The following is a 14,867-nucleotide window of genomic DNA, read 5'->3' as shown; positions in this document are numbered from 1 at the left end:
GGGATGAGCTTGATAAAAAGACTGATTGCTGGGCCCACCTAGGCCTACAAAGTGGAGCTTCTGAGGGCGAGGCCCAGGAATGTGTCTTTTAAAAAATACAAGCTTTACGTACACCCCAGAGTCTGGAAACCCATGAAGTCACAGAGGCCTTCTAAGAGGGGACTGGCGTTGTTGGATTTGCGTACATTCTTCCTTTGTCTGAGAATATCTTTATTTCTCCTTCATTCCTGAAGGAAAGTCTTGACAGGTACAGAATTCAAGGTTGACAGTACTTTTCTTTCAGCGCTTGCAAAATGTGTACCGTTCCTCTCCGGCCTCCATGGTTTCACGTGAGAAATCTGTCATTTAAGTGGATGCTCACCTGTAGCTAACGCTCTCTCGTGCTTTTAGGAGTCTTCTTCACTGTTTTTAGCTTTCAGAAGTTTAATCGTGACGTGTTTTGGCACGGATTTCTTTGAGTTTATCTCATTTGGATGCTTATCCCGTAAGCTTCCTGAATCTGTATGTTTATGTCTTTCACTAATTTGGGGAAGTTTTCAGCCATTGCTTCTTTGAATATTTTTTCAGTACTCTTTCTCTTCTCCTTCTGGAACTCTGATGATGAGAACATTATTTTCTTTTTTCCCCACAAATTCCTGAGGCTCTGTTCATGTTTTTCAGTCCATTTTCTCTTTGTTGCTGAAATTAAGCAAATTTTATCGATCTGTCCTCAAGCTCACTGATTCTATCCTCTGTCATTGCCACTCTACTATTGAGCTCATCCAGCAAGTTTTAAAAAAATTTCAGCTGTTGTACTTTTAAAATAACTTCTGGGGCCGGCCCAGTGGCGCAGCAGTTAAGTTCGCATGTTCCGCTTTGGCAGCCTGGGGTCACTAGTTCAGATCCCGTGTGCAGACATGGCATCGCTTGGCAAGCCATGCTGTGGTAGGCGTCCCACATATAAAGCAGAAGAAGATGGTCATGGATGTTACCTCAGGGCCAGTCTTCCTCAGCAAAAAGAGGAGGATTGGCAGCAGATGTTAGCTCAGGGATAATCTTCCTCAAAAAAAAAAAAAATAAATAAAATAACTTCTATTTTAATTTCTTATTGTATTTTCTTATAACTTCTATTTCTGTGTTGAGATTTTCTATTTTTTCATCTGTTTCAAGAGGATTGGTAATTACCTGTTGAAGCATTTTTGTAGCGACTGCTTTAAAATCATTATCACAAATTCTGACATCTGATTCATCTCAGTGTTAGCGTCAGTTGATTATCTTTGCTCAAGATGAGATTTTCCTAGTTTTTGGTATGGTGAGTTATCACTTGACATTTTGTATCCTTGACATTTTGGACATTATGTTAAAAGACTCTTGATCCTGAAGTCTTCTATTTCAGCAGGCAGCCCACCTGTTAAGACAGTGTCAGTTCTGGCCTATTTTATGGACTGTAGTTCCAATGATAGTTTTCAGAGCCGTGGTCTGCTTTGTTCTTCTGGCACTGCTGGGGCTCCTGTTCATTCCTGCTGGTGCTGCCTGCAAGGGCGGAAGGTACTTCCCTGGGCCACCTGCTGTGATTGGGGGCCCAGGAGCTGTGGGACCTGGTGAGCTCTCTGCCACTGAGTGGAAGGGCCAGAGATGCATGGCTCTGCTGACAGTGTCCCTGTAGATGGATTGGCCTGCCACTGCTCCGGGTATGGAGTGCGGATTGTGGCTCCCCAATGGGGCTCCCTGTCTGTTGGGCTTTCCCTTTTCTGCTCCTTTGGCCAAGAAGAGTAGGCTTTTCTTTTCCTTTTTGGTGTGTGTATATATGCTCTTGGCAGATCTGTGCTGCAGGGTTCTCTGGTGCCCAGTCTTCGGTATGTGGGAGATAAAAAGAGAAACCTGGAGAACTCACCACAGTGTCATCCCTCCAGTCTTGAGGTCCCTAGCGGTCTGCTGCCTCTTTCTAGCTTTCAGAGTCCTTTTATGGTTGCCTGTTGAATTATTTCCAGGATATTTCGTTGTATTTAGGAGAGAAGAGCAGGGACAAGGTGAGTCTATGCCCTCTTGTCTATTACATGCATTAAAAAAATTGTGGTACAATACACGTAGCATAAAACTTACTAGTAGAGACATTTAATATCTTCATAATGCTGTGCAACCATCACCACTATGTAGTTTCAGAACATTTTTGTTAAAGATTTCATTTTTTCCTTTTTCTCCCCAAAGCCCCCCAGTACATAATTGTATATTCTTCGTTGTGGGTCCTTCTAGTTGTGAATGTGGGACGCTGCCTCAGCGTGGTCTGATGAGCAGTGCCATGTCCGCGCCCAGGATTCGAACCAACGAAACACTGGGCCGCCTGCAGCGGGGCTTGCGAACTTAACCACTCGGCCACGGGGCCACCCCCAAGAGAACATTTTTGTCACTCCAAAAGGAAACGCTGTATCCAGTAAGCAGTCGCTTCCTAGCCTTTCCTTTCCCCAGTCCCTGGCAACCTCTTTCTGTCTGCTTTAATCTGCCTTTAGTCTCTATAGGTTTGATTATTCTAGATATTTCACATAAATGAAATCATACAATATGTGACCTTTTGTGTCTGACTTCTTTCACTTAGCATAATATTTTCAAAGTTTATCCATGTTTAGCATTTATCAGTACTTAATTCTTTTTTATGGCTGAATAATATTCCATTTTATGGATATACCACATTTTATTTATTCACTCACCACTTGGTGGACATTGGGGTTGTTTCCACCTTTGCCTCTTGTGAATAATGCTGCTATGAACATTTGTGTACAAGTTTTCGCCAGAAGACCAATTTTCAATTCTTTTTGGTATATCCTAGGAGTGGGATTGCTAGATCTTATGGTAATACTCTCTACCTTCTTGAGGAACCATCAAGTTGGTTTTTATAGAGGCTACACCTTTTTACATTCCTACCAGCAGTTTAAGTGTTCCAATTTCCCTACATCCTTGCCGACAATTGTTATTTTCCATTTTTAAAAATTATAACTGTTCTAGTGGGTGTGAAGTGATATCTTATGTTGGTTTTGATTTGCGTTTCCCTAATGACTAATGCCCTTAAGCATATTTTTGTGTGCTTATTGGCTATTTGTATTTCTTCTTTGGAGAAGTGTCATATTTAAGTCATTTGTCCATTTTTAAGTTGGATTGTTTATCTTTTTGTTGTTGAGTTGTAAGAGTTCTTTATATATTCTGGATACTCAACTCTTATCAGATATATGATTTACAAATATTTTCTCTCATTCTATAGGTTGTCTTTACGCTTCTGGATCATATTTCTTGATGCACAAGTTTTTTATTTTGATGACGTCCAATTTATCTTTTTTTCCCTTTTGCTGCTTGTGCTTTTGGTGTCATATCTAAGAAACCATTGTCAAACCCAAGGGCATAAAGATTTGCCCCTATGCTTTCTTTTTAAGAGTTTTACAATTTTACCTCTTTAGGTCTTTAACCCTTTTTGGGTTAATTTTTGTATATAGTGTGAAGTAGGGGTCCAACTTCACTCTTCTGCACGTTGGCATCCAGCTGTCCCCCCACCACTTGTTGAAGAGACTATTCTTACCCCATTGAATAGAGTTAGCATCCTTGTCAAAATCAACTGACTGTAGATGCATGGACTTATTTCTGGACTCTCAATTCTACTCCATTGGTCTATATGTCCATCCTTATGTCAGTATCACATTGCTGAGTGCAATCTTAAAGGAAGATCTTTATGACTCAATTGGAAAATGGTTTGTTGGGAGCTGTCACTAGACATAGGGACTCCGTTGAGAGAGTCTAAGACCCAGGCCCCAGGCAATAGGAGCTGCACTAGGGTCTGGCAGTGGCGATGGTGATATGTGGAGGTATTTGGGAGCTTTTCTAGAGCCAGAATTAGCAGAACTTGGCCAAAATGGGATGCAGAAAGTGAGAAAGAGAGTAGTCAAGAATGATACTATTTCTGGCTTGGATAGTGGTGCCGGCTCCTTGCAACAGAAGAGAATGAGAGGGTCTGATTTGTGGGAAAGATGGCAAGCTCTGTTTTGGATTCTCTAGGTCTGAGGTGCCCCACTGGCAGACGTGTGCGTGTGCCCATGTGAGTGTGTGCATGCACGCTCACGAGTGCCTAACACATTCCAGGCCCATACAGCTGATAACAGTGTTTTCAGTGAGGAACTGGAAGATCCACTGATGGTTCCACCCCTCGAGAGCTCCACCGGCCCTTGTCCCCTTGTCCAGGGCCTGGAAGGCTTCACTGGGGTGGAGGAGAGAGGGTGGAAATCAGTCAATGATTCTCTCAGTCTTGGACAGGATTAGCTGTTTTATGGCCATCCTCTGCCCTCCCCATTTGGGGCCCCAGGGCTTGGGGGCAAAGGCCAATAGGCAGCTTGTGGCTGTTGAGTCAGTAGTGAGCTCTTTTGGTTCCCTTGGGTCCCACCCAAGCCCCTCAATAGCCACTACTCTTCCCCATGCACAGCGGCCTTTGGGTGGAGGGTAAGACGCAGGCTGCCCAGTCGCTGTCAGGCAGCTCTGAAGCCTTGCCTGTCTGCTGCAGGATGAAGGAGGAGGATTGAGGGGACAAGAGCGAGTGCGGATGGTCTGCTCTTTTCTTAGGGAAGAGGGAGGGAAAGCCAGGGTTGAGACCTGCGGCTCTCCGCCGAGTGACTAGCATTGCACATCTGCTGTGTCAGAGGGGTAGAGAGTATTCTCTTCTACAGCCCAAACCAGTTAGCCCTTCCAAAATCCTACTCACTGCTTCATAGGCTGTACCCAACCCCTATTTTGGCAGGTTGAAAATAACTCCCTTTGATAACGTTGCGGTGTGTGTGTTTGTGTGCATGTGTGTGCATGCGTGGGAGCACGCACACAGGTGGGAGAGGTGATCAAGGGATGGTTTAGGGTTTTTTGGAGCCCAAAGCTTTTTATAATTTTGAGGCTCCTCTTTAAGTAAAAGAAGACAAAACTGTGAACACAAAATTAAGTACAGTCCCTTTCCAAAGGGACTGTGCAAGCAAGGAGCCCTGAAATTTTAAATTTCACTAGCTTCCATGTAAAATCACCTCTGGTGCTGATGGTAAGTGGACACTTCCTGCTTCTGAGGCAGGACGCAAAGCTGTGCTTGAACTGCTCACTTGGAAGGAAGGTGGCCCCCACTGGGCTCTGAGCACCTCACGCCTCTCTGCCCTCAGGGCCTGGCGGAGAGTCATGGAGCAGGTAGCTATCATTTAGAGAAGGTCTTTGGTGGGCTGTGTGCTCTGTGCCAGACACTGAACCTACAGCCACCCTTGGTGCAGCCTTTATGCTCCCTGTATTAGAGACAGGGAGGACGAGAGCCAGAAGGGAAAGACTCTTGCCCAAGTTTACTAACACTAGGAAGAGGATGAGCTGGGATTTGAACCCAGGACCGCATGACTCCAAATCTATGGTCTTTCCAAAGCCAAGCTATAAAGATGCACGGCAAAATTTGTGGAGTGAATAAATGATTTAGTGAATGAGTTAGTGCATGAATGAGTAAGTGATGAAATGAGCTAGTGAAAGAATGGATGAGTGAATGAAGAAGAGATAAAAAGATGAAATAACAAGCTCATTCACTGAACGCTTACTGTGTGCCAGGTGCCATGCTGGACTCCTATGGATCTTACTGTCTAGAGGGAAACCAGATACTATGTGCCAAGAAAGGGGAAATGGACAAGAGACCCTGGGAACCTACAAGTGGACCTCACCTGTCTGGGGGACCTGGAAGGGTCTTAACATTTGAGCTGAAATCTGACAGGGTGAAGCTGTCGGTGTTAGTCAGGGAAGGAGGCTGGAGAAGAGGGTGCCTGACCTGTAGAAGGCCCAGCCCTAACCCAGGAGCCTGGCTCTTTGGAAACTCAAAGGAGTTGAGGGATGGTGAAATGGAGGGGGAAAGGAGGAAGGAGGGGCAAGAAGGGGGAAAAGGGAGTTGGGGCCAGACACAGAAGGGCCTTTCAGGTCCTGCTAAGGATTGGAGATGCTGTCCTGAAGACAACAGGAAGCCCCGGAGGGGGTTAGGCAGATGGGTGGCATGAAGGGATGGTCTTGGCTGCCCTGAGGGCCAGTAGGATGGGTGACCTTCCTCTCCTTGACCTCTGTTTCTTAAGTATGTAACGGAGCAATAATTTCTAACTTACAGGGCTGTGTGTGTGTGTGTGTGTGTTTAGGGGGGATTTGGTTAGGAGATGTCATGCCTGGTCTGTAGACTTTTCTCAGTAAGTATTGAAAAAGCCATTCTATGCCTGACTTGGTCTCCTTCTGCATCTCCTCCCAGGGGCCCACTCTTGCTTAAGAACACCATGCATGCAGGTGAGCGATCCCTACAGTTCCCGCAGGGAGGGGGCCCAGGTGTGGGGTGGGGTGGGGGGTTGGGGGGTTCACCCAGCAGTCAGATGGTTGGGTTGAGGCAGGCTGTTGTTGATGATGGCCCCAGGTTCTCCTCCACGTAGCCTGCCTCACCCAGAACAAGCAAACTGTTAAGGGCAGTGGGCAACTCTACCAAGGCTCCTTTGGGAACTAGTGCCACAGCCATTTGCAGAGTAGTTCTAGCAACTTAGGGGTTGGCTGGAAGTAGCATAATCAATAAGGCGGCTCTTCCTTCCCTTTTTCTACCTAAGACGAGAGAGGCTCCTCATTTGTCTAGTGATTGCGGACTTCCTACTGTGTACCCAGCCCTGTGCTAGAAGCTGGGGATGTCCCAGGGACTAAGATACACAGTTCTTGTCTGTGTAGAGCTCATCTCTAGCAGGGGCTAGACCACTAAATAAGTCGTTGGAATAAAGTATGATGAGTATTTTGCTAGGAGGAGTGGGATTGGGAAAGGACGGTAGGAGGAGGTTCCAAGCCAAGGGGATCGCATTTGTAAAGGGCCGTGAGCTGAGAGGGGCAGGCTCTAGTCCAAGCAGGGAAGCACAGAGGATACGGCCGGAACTGAGAGAGCAAGGGGGAGAGCATGTAGGATGGGGCTGGAAAGGCGGGCTGGGCGTGGTCATGGAGGACCTTGTAGTCATGCAGGGGCCTTCATCCTGAGGATAGTGAGGAGCCAGGGGGTGGTTTTAACAGGTGAGGCCTGGCTGAATCTGCCTTTTCTCTCTCTCAGGAGCACCGCAGGGAGCTCAACAGTTGGCTATTGGAGAGAAGGGGGCAGTGGCATTGAGAGACCTCCAGACCAGGCATGGCCCTGAGTCCAGGGGCTAGTCTGGTCCTCTGTGAAGACTCAAAGATGATACCCAGTCTCAACTCCTCTGGGGCCCCAGATTTAGACTCTGGCGCCATCTCTGGGCCCAACCCAGTTATGGACATTGTTTCCATCTTGCATCTACCCCTGAGTCCTGGCTCAGCTCTTGTTCCAGACCTTAATCCAACGCTGAACCTTGTCTCAGAGGAGGTCCCTACCGGAGCATCTGATAACACCCCCAGATCTGAGGACAGCAGGGCCATGGCTCCCGCCTGCCTCCACACCGCCGCTTCCCACGCTGCTGAAACCCCGGGCCTGGAGTCGAATCCCATCTCAGGGCCTAACTCACAGGGGCCCGGATGTCCAACCTCAAACCTTCTTCTGAGCCCTGGCCCGACGGAGCCCCAGGGTCTGAGCTCTGGGAACCACTCTGGGCCGAATTCCGAGGAGGTCTTCAACTCCCTCTCAAGCAAGATTTCCGATTTGGGTCAGAGTAACTCCAATCCTTCCAGGCCTGAGTCAAACCCATTTGTAAGCCCCTATGCAAGAGAAGCCCTGGTTCTAGGCCACTGCATCTCCACGCCGAGCTCAAAAGCGCTCCTTATTCCAGCCTCAAACTCTTCTCCAGATCCCAGCTCTAATCAGCTGCTCCGCGTGGGCTCGGGAAACACCTCCGAGCTGGACCTGAATGCAGCTCCAGGGTCATGCACGACCTCAATCCCAGACACCAGCAAGACCATCACTCTGATTTCACGTAACATCTCTGGGTCTGTTTCGAAAGGAGCCTTGAGTGAGACCTGGAACACGAGTTCCCAGGGAGCCATCAATGTGGCTTCAAATGGCAATCCCAGGTCTGATTTGAACTTGACTGTCACTCAGGCCTCCTGCTTCACCCTGATTCCTGGCTCCAGTGACAGTGTCAGCCTGCACTCCAGCACCCGTGGACCCAACCCCACTCTGTCTCCACCTTCCTGCATGACCCTGATCCTGGGCTCCAATGAGACCTTGAGCCTGGGCTCCAGCCTCATCTTCAGCGACACCTCCACCCTGACGCTGAGCAGCCAGCAGGATTATTCCGAGGACAACAGCATCCACACCATGCCCCTGGAGGACAGTCTCGGGGGCTGGAGCAAGACGGCTGGTGTCGAGCCGGGCCGTTTCCCGCTGGGATTCTCTACCTGCGACACCATGGACAAGGACACCATGGCCTTCCAAAGCATCCCTGAGGGTGAGTAAGGCAAGGGTGACAGCCCCAGAGAGGACACTGACCTGAAAGAGTTCTGTGTTCAGACTTGGGCAGGGAGGGGAGAGGAACTGAAAAGCATGCAATGGATAACATTGCATGAGATCTAGCGCTCAGCCTCGGCTTCCTGTGTGACTTGGGACAAGCTACTTAATCTCTCTGAGCTTCAATTCCCCAAGCTGTAATATCTCCGTATAATAATACTTTTATTACGTTCAAATTACAAGTCAGCTAACTATACCTTCCTTTCAAAATGTATGCCCCTCTCTTGATAAATTCCACACCTGGGTTCTCAAGTCAAAGTTGGGCCAGTGCCGAAGCTGGCAGGCAGGCTCTGGGCTCAGCTCACCTCTGTGGAGTGTCTGAGGTCCCCACTTGGGCGAAGCCTTGAGGTCCCGTCTGGAGCCTGCGCCTCACTTCTCATATGCAGGAGTTCTGTAAAGTAATCCCCAGTCGGTTTGATGTTGTGAAGAACTTCTTCCAATTGTTTATGTCTCCAAATGTTTTTGTTTGTTCATGCACCAACACCATATTGAGATTTTTAAAGAATTACCATGGGGACTGGTCTCGTGGCCGAGTGGTTAAGTTCGTGGGCTCCGCTTCGGCGGCCCATGGTTTTGCTGGTTTGGATCCTGGGCACGGACATGGCACTACTGGTCAGGCCACGTTGAGGCGGCGTCCCACGTGCCACAACTAGAAGGATCCACAACTAAAATATACAACTGGGGGGATTTGGGGAGAAAAAGCAGGAAGGAAAAAAAAAAAAGAAGATTGGCAACAGTTGTTAGCTCAGGTGCCAATCTTTAAAAAAAAAATCACCATGGCTTTGTAAATATGTATTCACAACTGATGGGATGAGAAGCCCTCTTTTAGAGTTCTTCTCAAAATTGTTCTGAGGACAGCAGCATCCACGACACGCCCTGGAGGCCACTAGCAGACCCTCATTCTTCTGTACACGTTTTAGAACACATTTGTCTAGGTCCTCAAAAAATCCTTCTGGTATTTTCGTTGGAATGTTTATCCATTTATTCAAGTTCTCCTTTTATATAGGATATATCCTTTACTAGAATTTTAAAAATTCTCTGTAAATGTCTAGAGCATTTTTTGAAAGTAAATTTGTAGGTACTTTTTATTGATAGCTTTTGTTGCCATCGTGAATCATCTCGTATTTTCTAATACAATTCCTGTTTGGTACTGGTGATGCTGATGGTATAGAGGGACTCTGTTTTTGCAAGTTGATTTTTTTTTAAACAGCTTTATCAAGATATAATTTACATTCCATAAAATTCACCCACTTAATAAACTGTGAAATTTAATGGTTTTAAAAAATACGCAAAGTTGTGCAAACACCACCACAATAAATTTTAGATCATTTTCATCACCCCAAAAAGAAATCCCAAGCCCCTTAGATATCACCCCTAACCCGTGCCCCCCAGCCTAGGAAACCACTAATCTACTTTCTGTCTCCATGGATTTCCCTGTTTTGGACATTTCCTATAAGCGGAATCATGCAATATGTAGTCCTTTGTGATTGGCTTCTTTCGCTTAGCATAATGTTTTCAAGATTCATTCATGTTGTAGCATGTATCATGTACTTCATTCCTTTTTTTTTTCTTGTGAAGAAGATTGGCCTAGAGCTAACATCTGATGCCAATCTGATCTTCCTCTTTTTACTTGAGGAAGATTGTTGCTGAGCTAACATCTGTGCCAATCTTACTCTATTTTATGTGGGATGCTGTCACAGCATGGCTTAATGAGTGGTGCTGGGTCCACACCTAGGATCTGAACCTGTGAACCCCGGGCTGCCAAAGTGGAGCGCACAAACTTAACTACTACACCATCAGGCCGGCCCCCTCCATTCCTTTTTGTGGCTGAATAATATTCCACTATATGGATAGACCACATTTTGTGCATCCATTCCTCAGTTCCTGAGCATCTGGGTTGTTTCTACCTTTCGGCTGTTGTGAATAATGCTGTGCTGAACCTTCGTGTACACGTTTTTGCATGGATATGTTTTTGTTTCTCTTTGGTATAAAGCTGGGAACAGAATTGCTGGATCGTACGGTAACTTTATGTTTAATCATTTGAGGAACTGCCAGACTGTTTTCCAAAGTAGCTGAACCATTTCACACTCCCACCAGCGTGTACGTGGCTCCCAGTTTCTGCACATCCTCTCCAGCACCTGTTACTACCTGTCTTTTTGATTACAGCCGTTCTCACGGGTGTGAAGAAATATCTCACTGTGGTTTTGATTTGTGTTTCCTTGATGGATAATGATGTTGAACATCTTTTCATTCGCTTATGGGCCACTTGTGTATCTTCTTTGGAGATGTCAATTCAAATCCTTGCCCATTTTAAAAATTGCCTTACGTATCTTTTTATTATTGAGTTGTAAGAGTTCTTTATATATTCTAGATAAAAGTCCCTTATCAGGTATGTGATTTGTTAATATTCTCTCCCAACCTCTGGGGTGTCTTTTCACTGTTTTGATGGTGTCCTTTGAAACACAAAAGTTTTTCATTTTGACGATGTCCAATTTATCTATTTTTTCTTTCTTTTGGTGCCGTATTTAAGAAGTCATTACCTGATCCAAGATCATGAAGATTTATGCCTGTTTTCTTCTAAGAGTTTTACAACTTGAGTTCTTACATTTAGGCCTTTGATCCATTTTGAGTTAATTTTTGTATATGGTGTGAAATTGGGGTCCAACTTCACTCTTTTGCATGTGGAAGTCCAGTTATTATTGTGATATAATTCACATATCATACAATTCACCCATATAAAGTGTACAACTCAGTGGTTTTTGGTATATTACATTAATTTTTAAAAAATTGGGGTAGAATATATACAACATAAATTTGCCAGTTTGACTATTTTAGGCGTACAATTCAGTGGCATTGTCACACTCAATATTGTGCAATCATTACCACTATTTCCAAAATTTTTTCATCACCCCAAACAGAAACTCTAACCATAAAGCAATACCTCTTCATTCCTTTCCCTCTTAGTCCCTGGTAAGCAATAATCTGCTTTCTGTCCCTATGAATTTGCCTATTCAAGGCGGCTCATTTAAGTGGGATTATACGATATTTGTCCTTCTGTGTCTGGCTTGTCTCCCTTAGCGCAATGTCTTCAGGAGTCATCCATGTTGCAGCCAGTGTCAGCGCTTCATTGTTCTTTACGGTTGAGCAATATTCCAATGTCTGTACGTACCACATTGTCTTTACCCGTTCATCCATGGATGGGCACTGGCTTGGTTTCACTTTTTGGCTTTTGGTGAATAACACTACCATAAACACTGACATACAAGCATGTGTTTGAATCCTTGCTTTCTGTGCCTTCAGATATATACCTAGGAGTGGAATTGTTGGATCACACAGTTGTTCTATGTTTAGCTTTTTGAGGAACTGTCAATCCGTTTTCCATAGCTGCTGCACCATTTTACATTCCCACCAGCAATGTACAGAGGTTCCAATTTCTCCATGTCCTTGTCAACACTTATATTCTGGTTAAAAAAAATTTTTATAGTAGCCATCCTAAAGGGTGTGAAGGGGTATCTCACTGTGGTTTTGATTTGCATTTCCCTAGTGACTAATGAAGTTGAGCATCTTTTCATGTGCCTATTGGCCATCCGTATATCTTCTTCGGAGAAATGTCTGTTCATGTCTCCAGCCCATTTTTTGATTGGGTTGTTTGATTTTTTGTTGTTGAGTTGTGAGAGTTCTTTATATATTGTGGATATTAAGCCTTTGTCAGATATATGCCTTGCAAATATTTTTTCCCAGTTAGTGGGTTGTTTTTTTGTTTCAATGTTTTTGAGCTTCTTATCAATAGGATAATGCTGTATGTTCTGACTCTGGCTTCTTTAGCCCAACGTTACGTCTGTCAGATTCATCCACATGATTGCATGTTCAGCAGTCCATTCTTTTCTATTGCTCTGCAGTATTCCATCCTACGAACACACCACAATCTGTTTATCCACTCTTCTGCTGATGGACATTAGGATTGTTTCTATTTTTTGAATATTATGAATAAAGCTACTTTGAACATTTTTGTACATGTCTTTGGTGCACAGATACATTTATTTATCTAGAAGTGGAATTTCTGGGTCATAGCATAAGCGTGTTTAGCTTTCGTAGATGTCCTGAACAGTTTTTCAAAGTGGTTGAATGAATTTACCCTCCCACATGTGCGACTTTCAATTGCTCCATATTCTCACCAACATTTGGTGTTATCAGTTTAAAAAATTTTAGCCATTCTGGTGGGTGTCTAGTGAAATTTCATTGTGGTTTTAATTTGCATTTCTTGATGACTACTGATATTAAGCATCTTTCAAATGATTATTGGCAGTTTGTATATCCTCTTTTATAAAGTGCCTGTTCAAGTCTTTTGCTCATTTTAAAATAATTGGGTTGTCTTTTTCTTATTGATATGTGGGAATTCTTCATGTAATCTAGATATGCGTTCTTTGTCAGATATATGAATTGCAACTATCTTCTCCAAGTCTGTGGCTTGCTGAAGCCTTTTGGTCAACAGAAGTTCTTAATTTTAAAGAACCCAATTTCCCAATTTTTTTGGCTATTGGTTTTTGTCTCCTGTTTAAGAAATCTTTGCATACCCAAAGGTTGTGAAAATTGTCTCATATTTTCTTCCAGAAGCTTTATTGTTTTGTCTTTCACATTAAATTGATAATACATCTTGTGTTAATTTTGGAAAACCGTATGACAGAGGGCCTTACGGTTCATTCCCCCCACCCCAGGATCACTGCTCCAGACCACTTATTGAAAAGACTGCCCTTTCCCCTCTGAATTGCACTGTCACCTTTGAGGTCAATCAAGTAACTGTGTCTGTGCAAGTTTAGCTCTGGACTCTCTCTGCTCCTGTGGCAATTCGTCTGTCCTTAACCATTGTCTTAGTTGCTGTGGTTAGAGTAAGATTTGATGTCTATTAGTGTAAGGCCTCCAACTTGGTTCTTTCTCAAGGTTGTCTATTCTAAGTGTTTTACTCTTCCATATAGATTCTAGAAATAGCTTGTTGATTTCCATAAAAGAAAATAAAAATCTGTGGCATTTTCATTGGCATTTCATTGAAACTAGGATCAATTTAGGTAGCATTGTCTTCTTTATAATACTATGTTTTTACATCATAGTCCATTTATATTTAAAGCAATTATGGATAATTTGATATCTATCGTCTATGTCTGTGTTCTTTGTTCCGCTTGTTCTGTTTCTTTTTTTCTCCTTTTCTGGTGTTGGGGTTTTCTCTTTTCCTCCCCTGCTTGTGTAGAACTTACACACTGTTTTAAGCCTTTTAGTGATTCTCTAGAAGCTGCAATATCATATTTAACTAATCAAACTCTGCATTAATCAATGCAGTTTAAGGCTCCAGAACACTTCAACTCCGTTTATATGCTGTCCTGGTAGTGTTTATTAACTCTGTCTTTTCCTCGACGCTGTAGACATTATTATTATTTCCTATGGTTGATGTCCTTACATTTACCCGGATGTGACCCTCTTTCCTTTACTTCCTCGCTCCTTGCAGCTCAGACCTTCCATCTGGGACTGATTTCCTTCTGCCTGAAGAACATCCGTTAGAATTTCCTTTAGTGGATTCTGCTGATGCAAAACTCTTCCCATTTTTGTCTGAAAATGCCCCTATTTCTCCTTCATTCTTTTTAAAAATTTAAAACAATAAAAACTTGCAGAAAAGTTGAAAGTACCGTATAAAAATATTTTTTTCTGAATCATTTGAGTGTAAGTTGTCAAATGATTGTCAAATGATGCCAGCATCACTCTTGAATTTTAGTGTGTATTTCTTACAAAAAAAGACAAAAAGTAACCATCAAAATCAGGACATTAATACTGATACACTGTTACCATCTAATCCCCCGGCCCCATTCAAATGTCACCAATTGTCCCAGGAATGTTCCCTATAGAAAAAGGATCCAGCTCAGAGTCTCTCGCACTTTTCGTCCAGTCTGTTTCTCTTCCTCTAGTCCTCAGCTTTATCTTGACTTTCATGTCTTTGATACACTTGAAGGTTGCAGGCCAGCTACTTTGTGAGACGTGCCTGAGTTTGGGTTTGTCTGGTGTTTCCTCATGATCAGACCCGTGTCGCGCATCTTTGGCAGGAAGAGCGCAGAAGTGATGCTGGGTTTTCTCGCTGTGTCCTGTCTGGTGGCTCATGATTTTGGTTTGTTCCCTTACTGATGATGTTCGCTTCAGTAAGAGGGCTGCTGCCAAGGTTCTCCACAGTAGTCTCTATTTACCCCTTTGTAATAAATAGGATGTGGGGACGTACTTTGAAACTATGCAGACAGTGTTTGAAACTGTGTAAATATCCCATTCGTCATCAAACTTTGAATTTATTCGTTTGTTTATATTAGTGTGGACTCGTGGTTTCCTAATCTATTCAATGGGCTGTAATATAGTGCTACCATCATTTATTGTGATGCTCAAAACTTTCCCTAGT

General features: G+C 44.0%; 1 protein-coding gene across 7 annotated transcripts in view; it reads left to right on the top strand.

Annotated features, from left to right (window-relative positions):
* The window catches only part of MROH7 (maestro heat like repeat family member 7), a 47,910-nt gene that overhangs the window by 1,984 nt on the left and 31,059 nt on the right, over nucleotides 1-14,867 (top strand). For all 7 annotated transcript variants that reach the window (XM_023629281.2, XM_070247797.1, XM_005607025.4 and 4 more), the window contains exons 2-3: nucleotides 6,251-6,285; nucleotides 7,076-8,381. In XM_023629281.2, the coding sequence (XP_023485049.1) occupies nucleotides 7,151-8,381 (1,231 nt within the window). In that variant the 5' untranslated portion in view covers nucleotides 6,251-6,285; nucleotides 7,076-7,150. The remainder of the gene's footprint in view (nucleotides 1-6,250; nucleotides 6,286-7,075; nucleotides 8,382-14,867) is intronic.

The sequence above is a fragment of the Equus caballus genome, chromosome 2, assembly GCF_041296265.1.
Source record: "Equus caballus isolate H_3958 breed thoroughbred chromosome 2, TB-T2T, whole genome shotgun sequence".
Lineage (NCBI taxonomy): Eukaryota > Metazoa > Chordata > Mammalia > Perissodactyla > Equidae > Equus > Equus caballus.
Note: the sequence above shows the minus strand (reverse complement) of the source record. Positions and strands in the feature narration are given on the sequence as shown.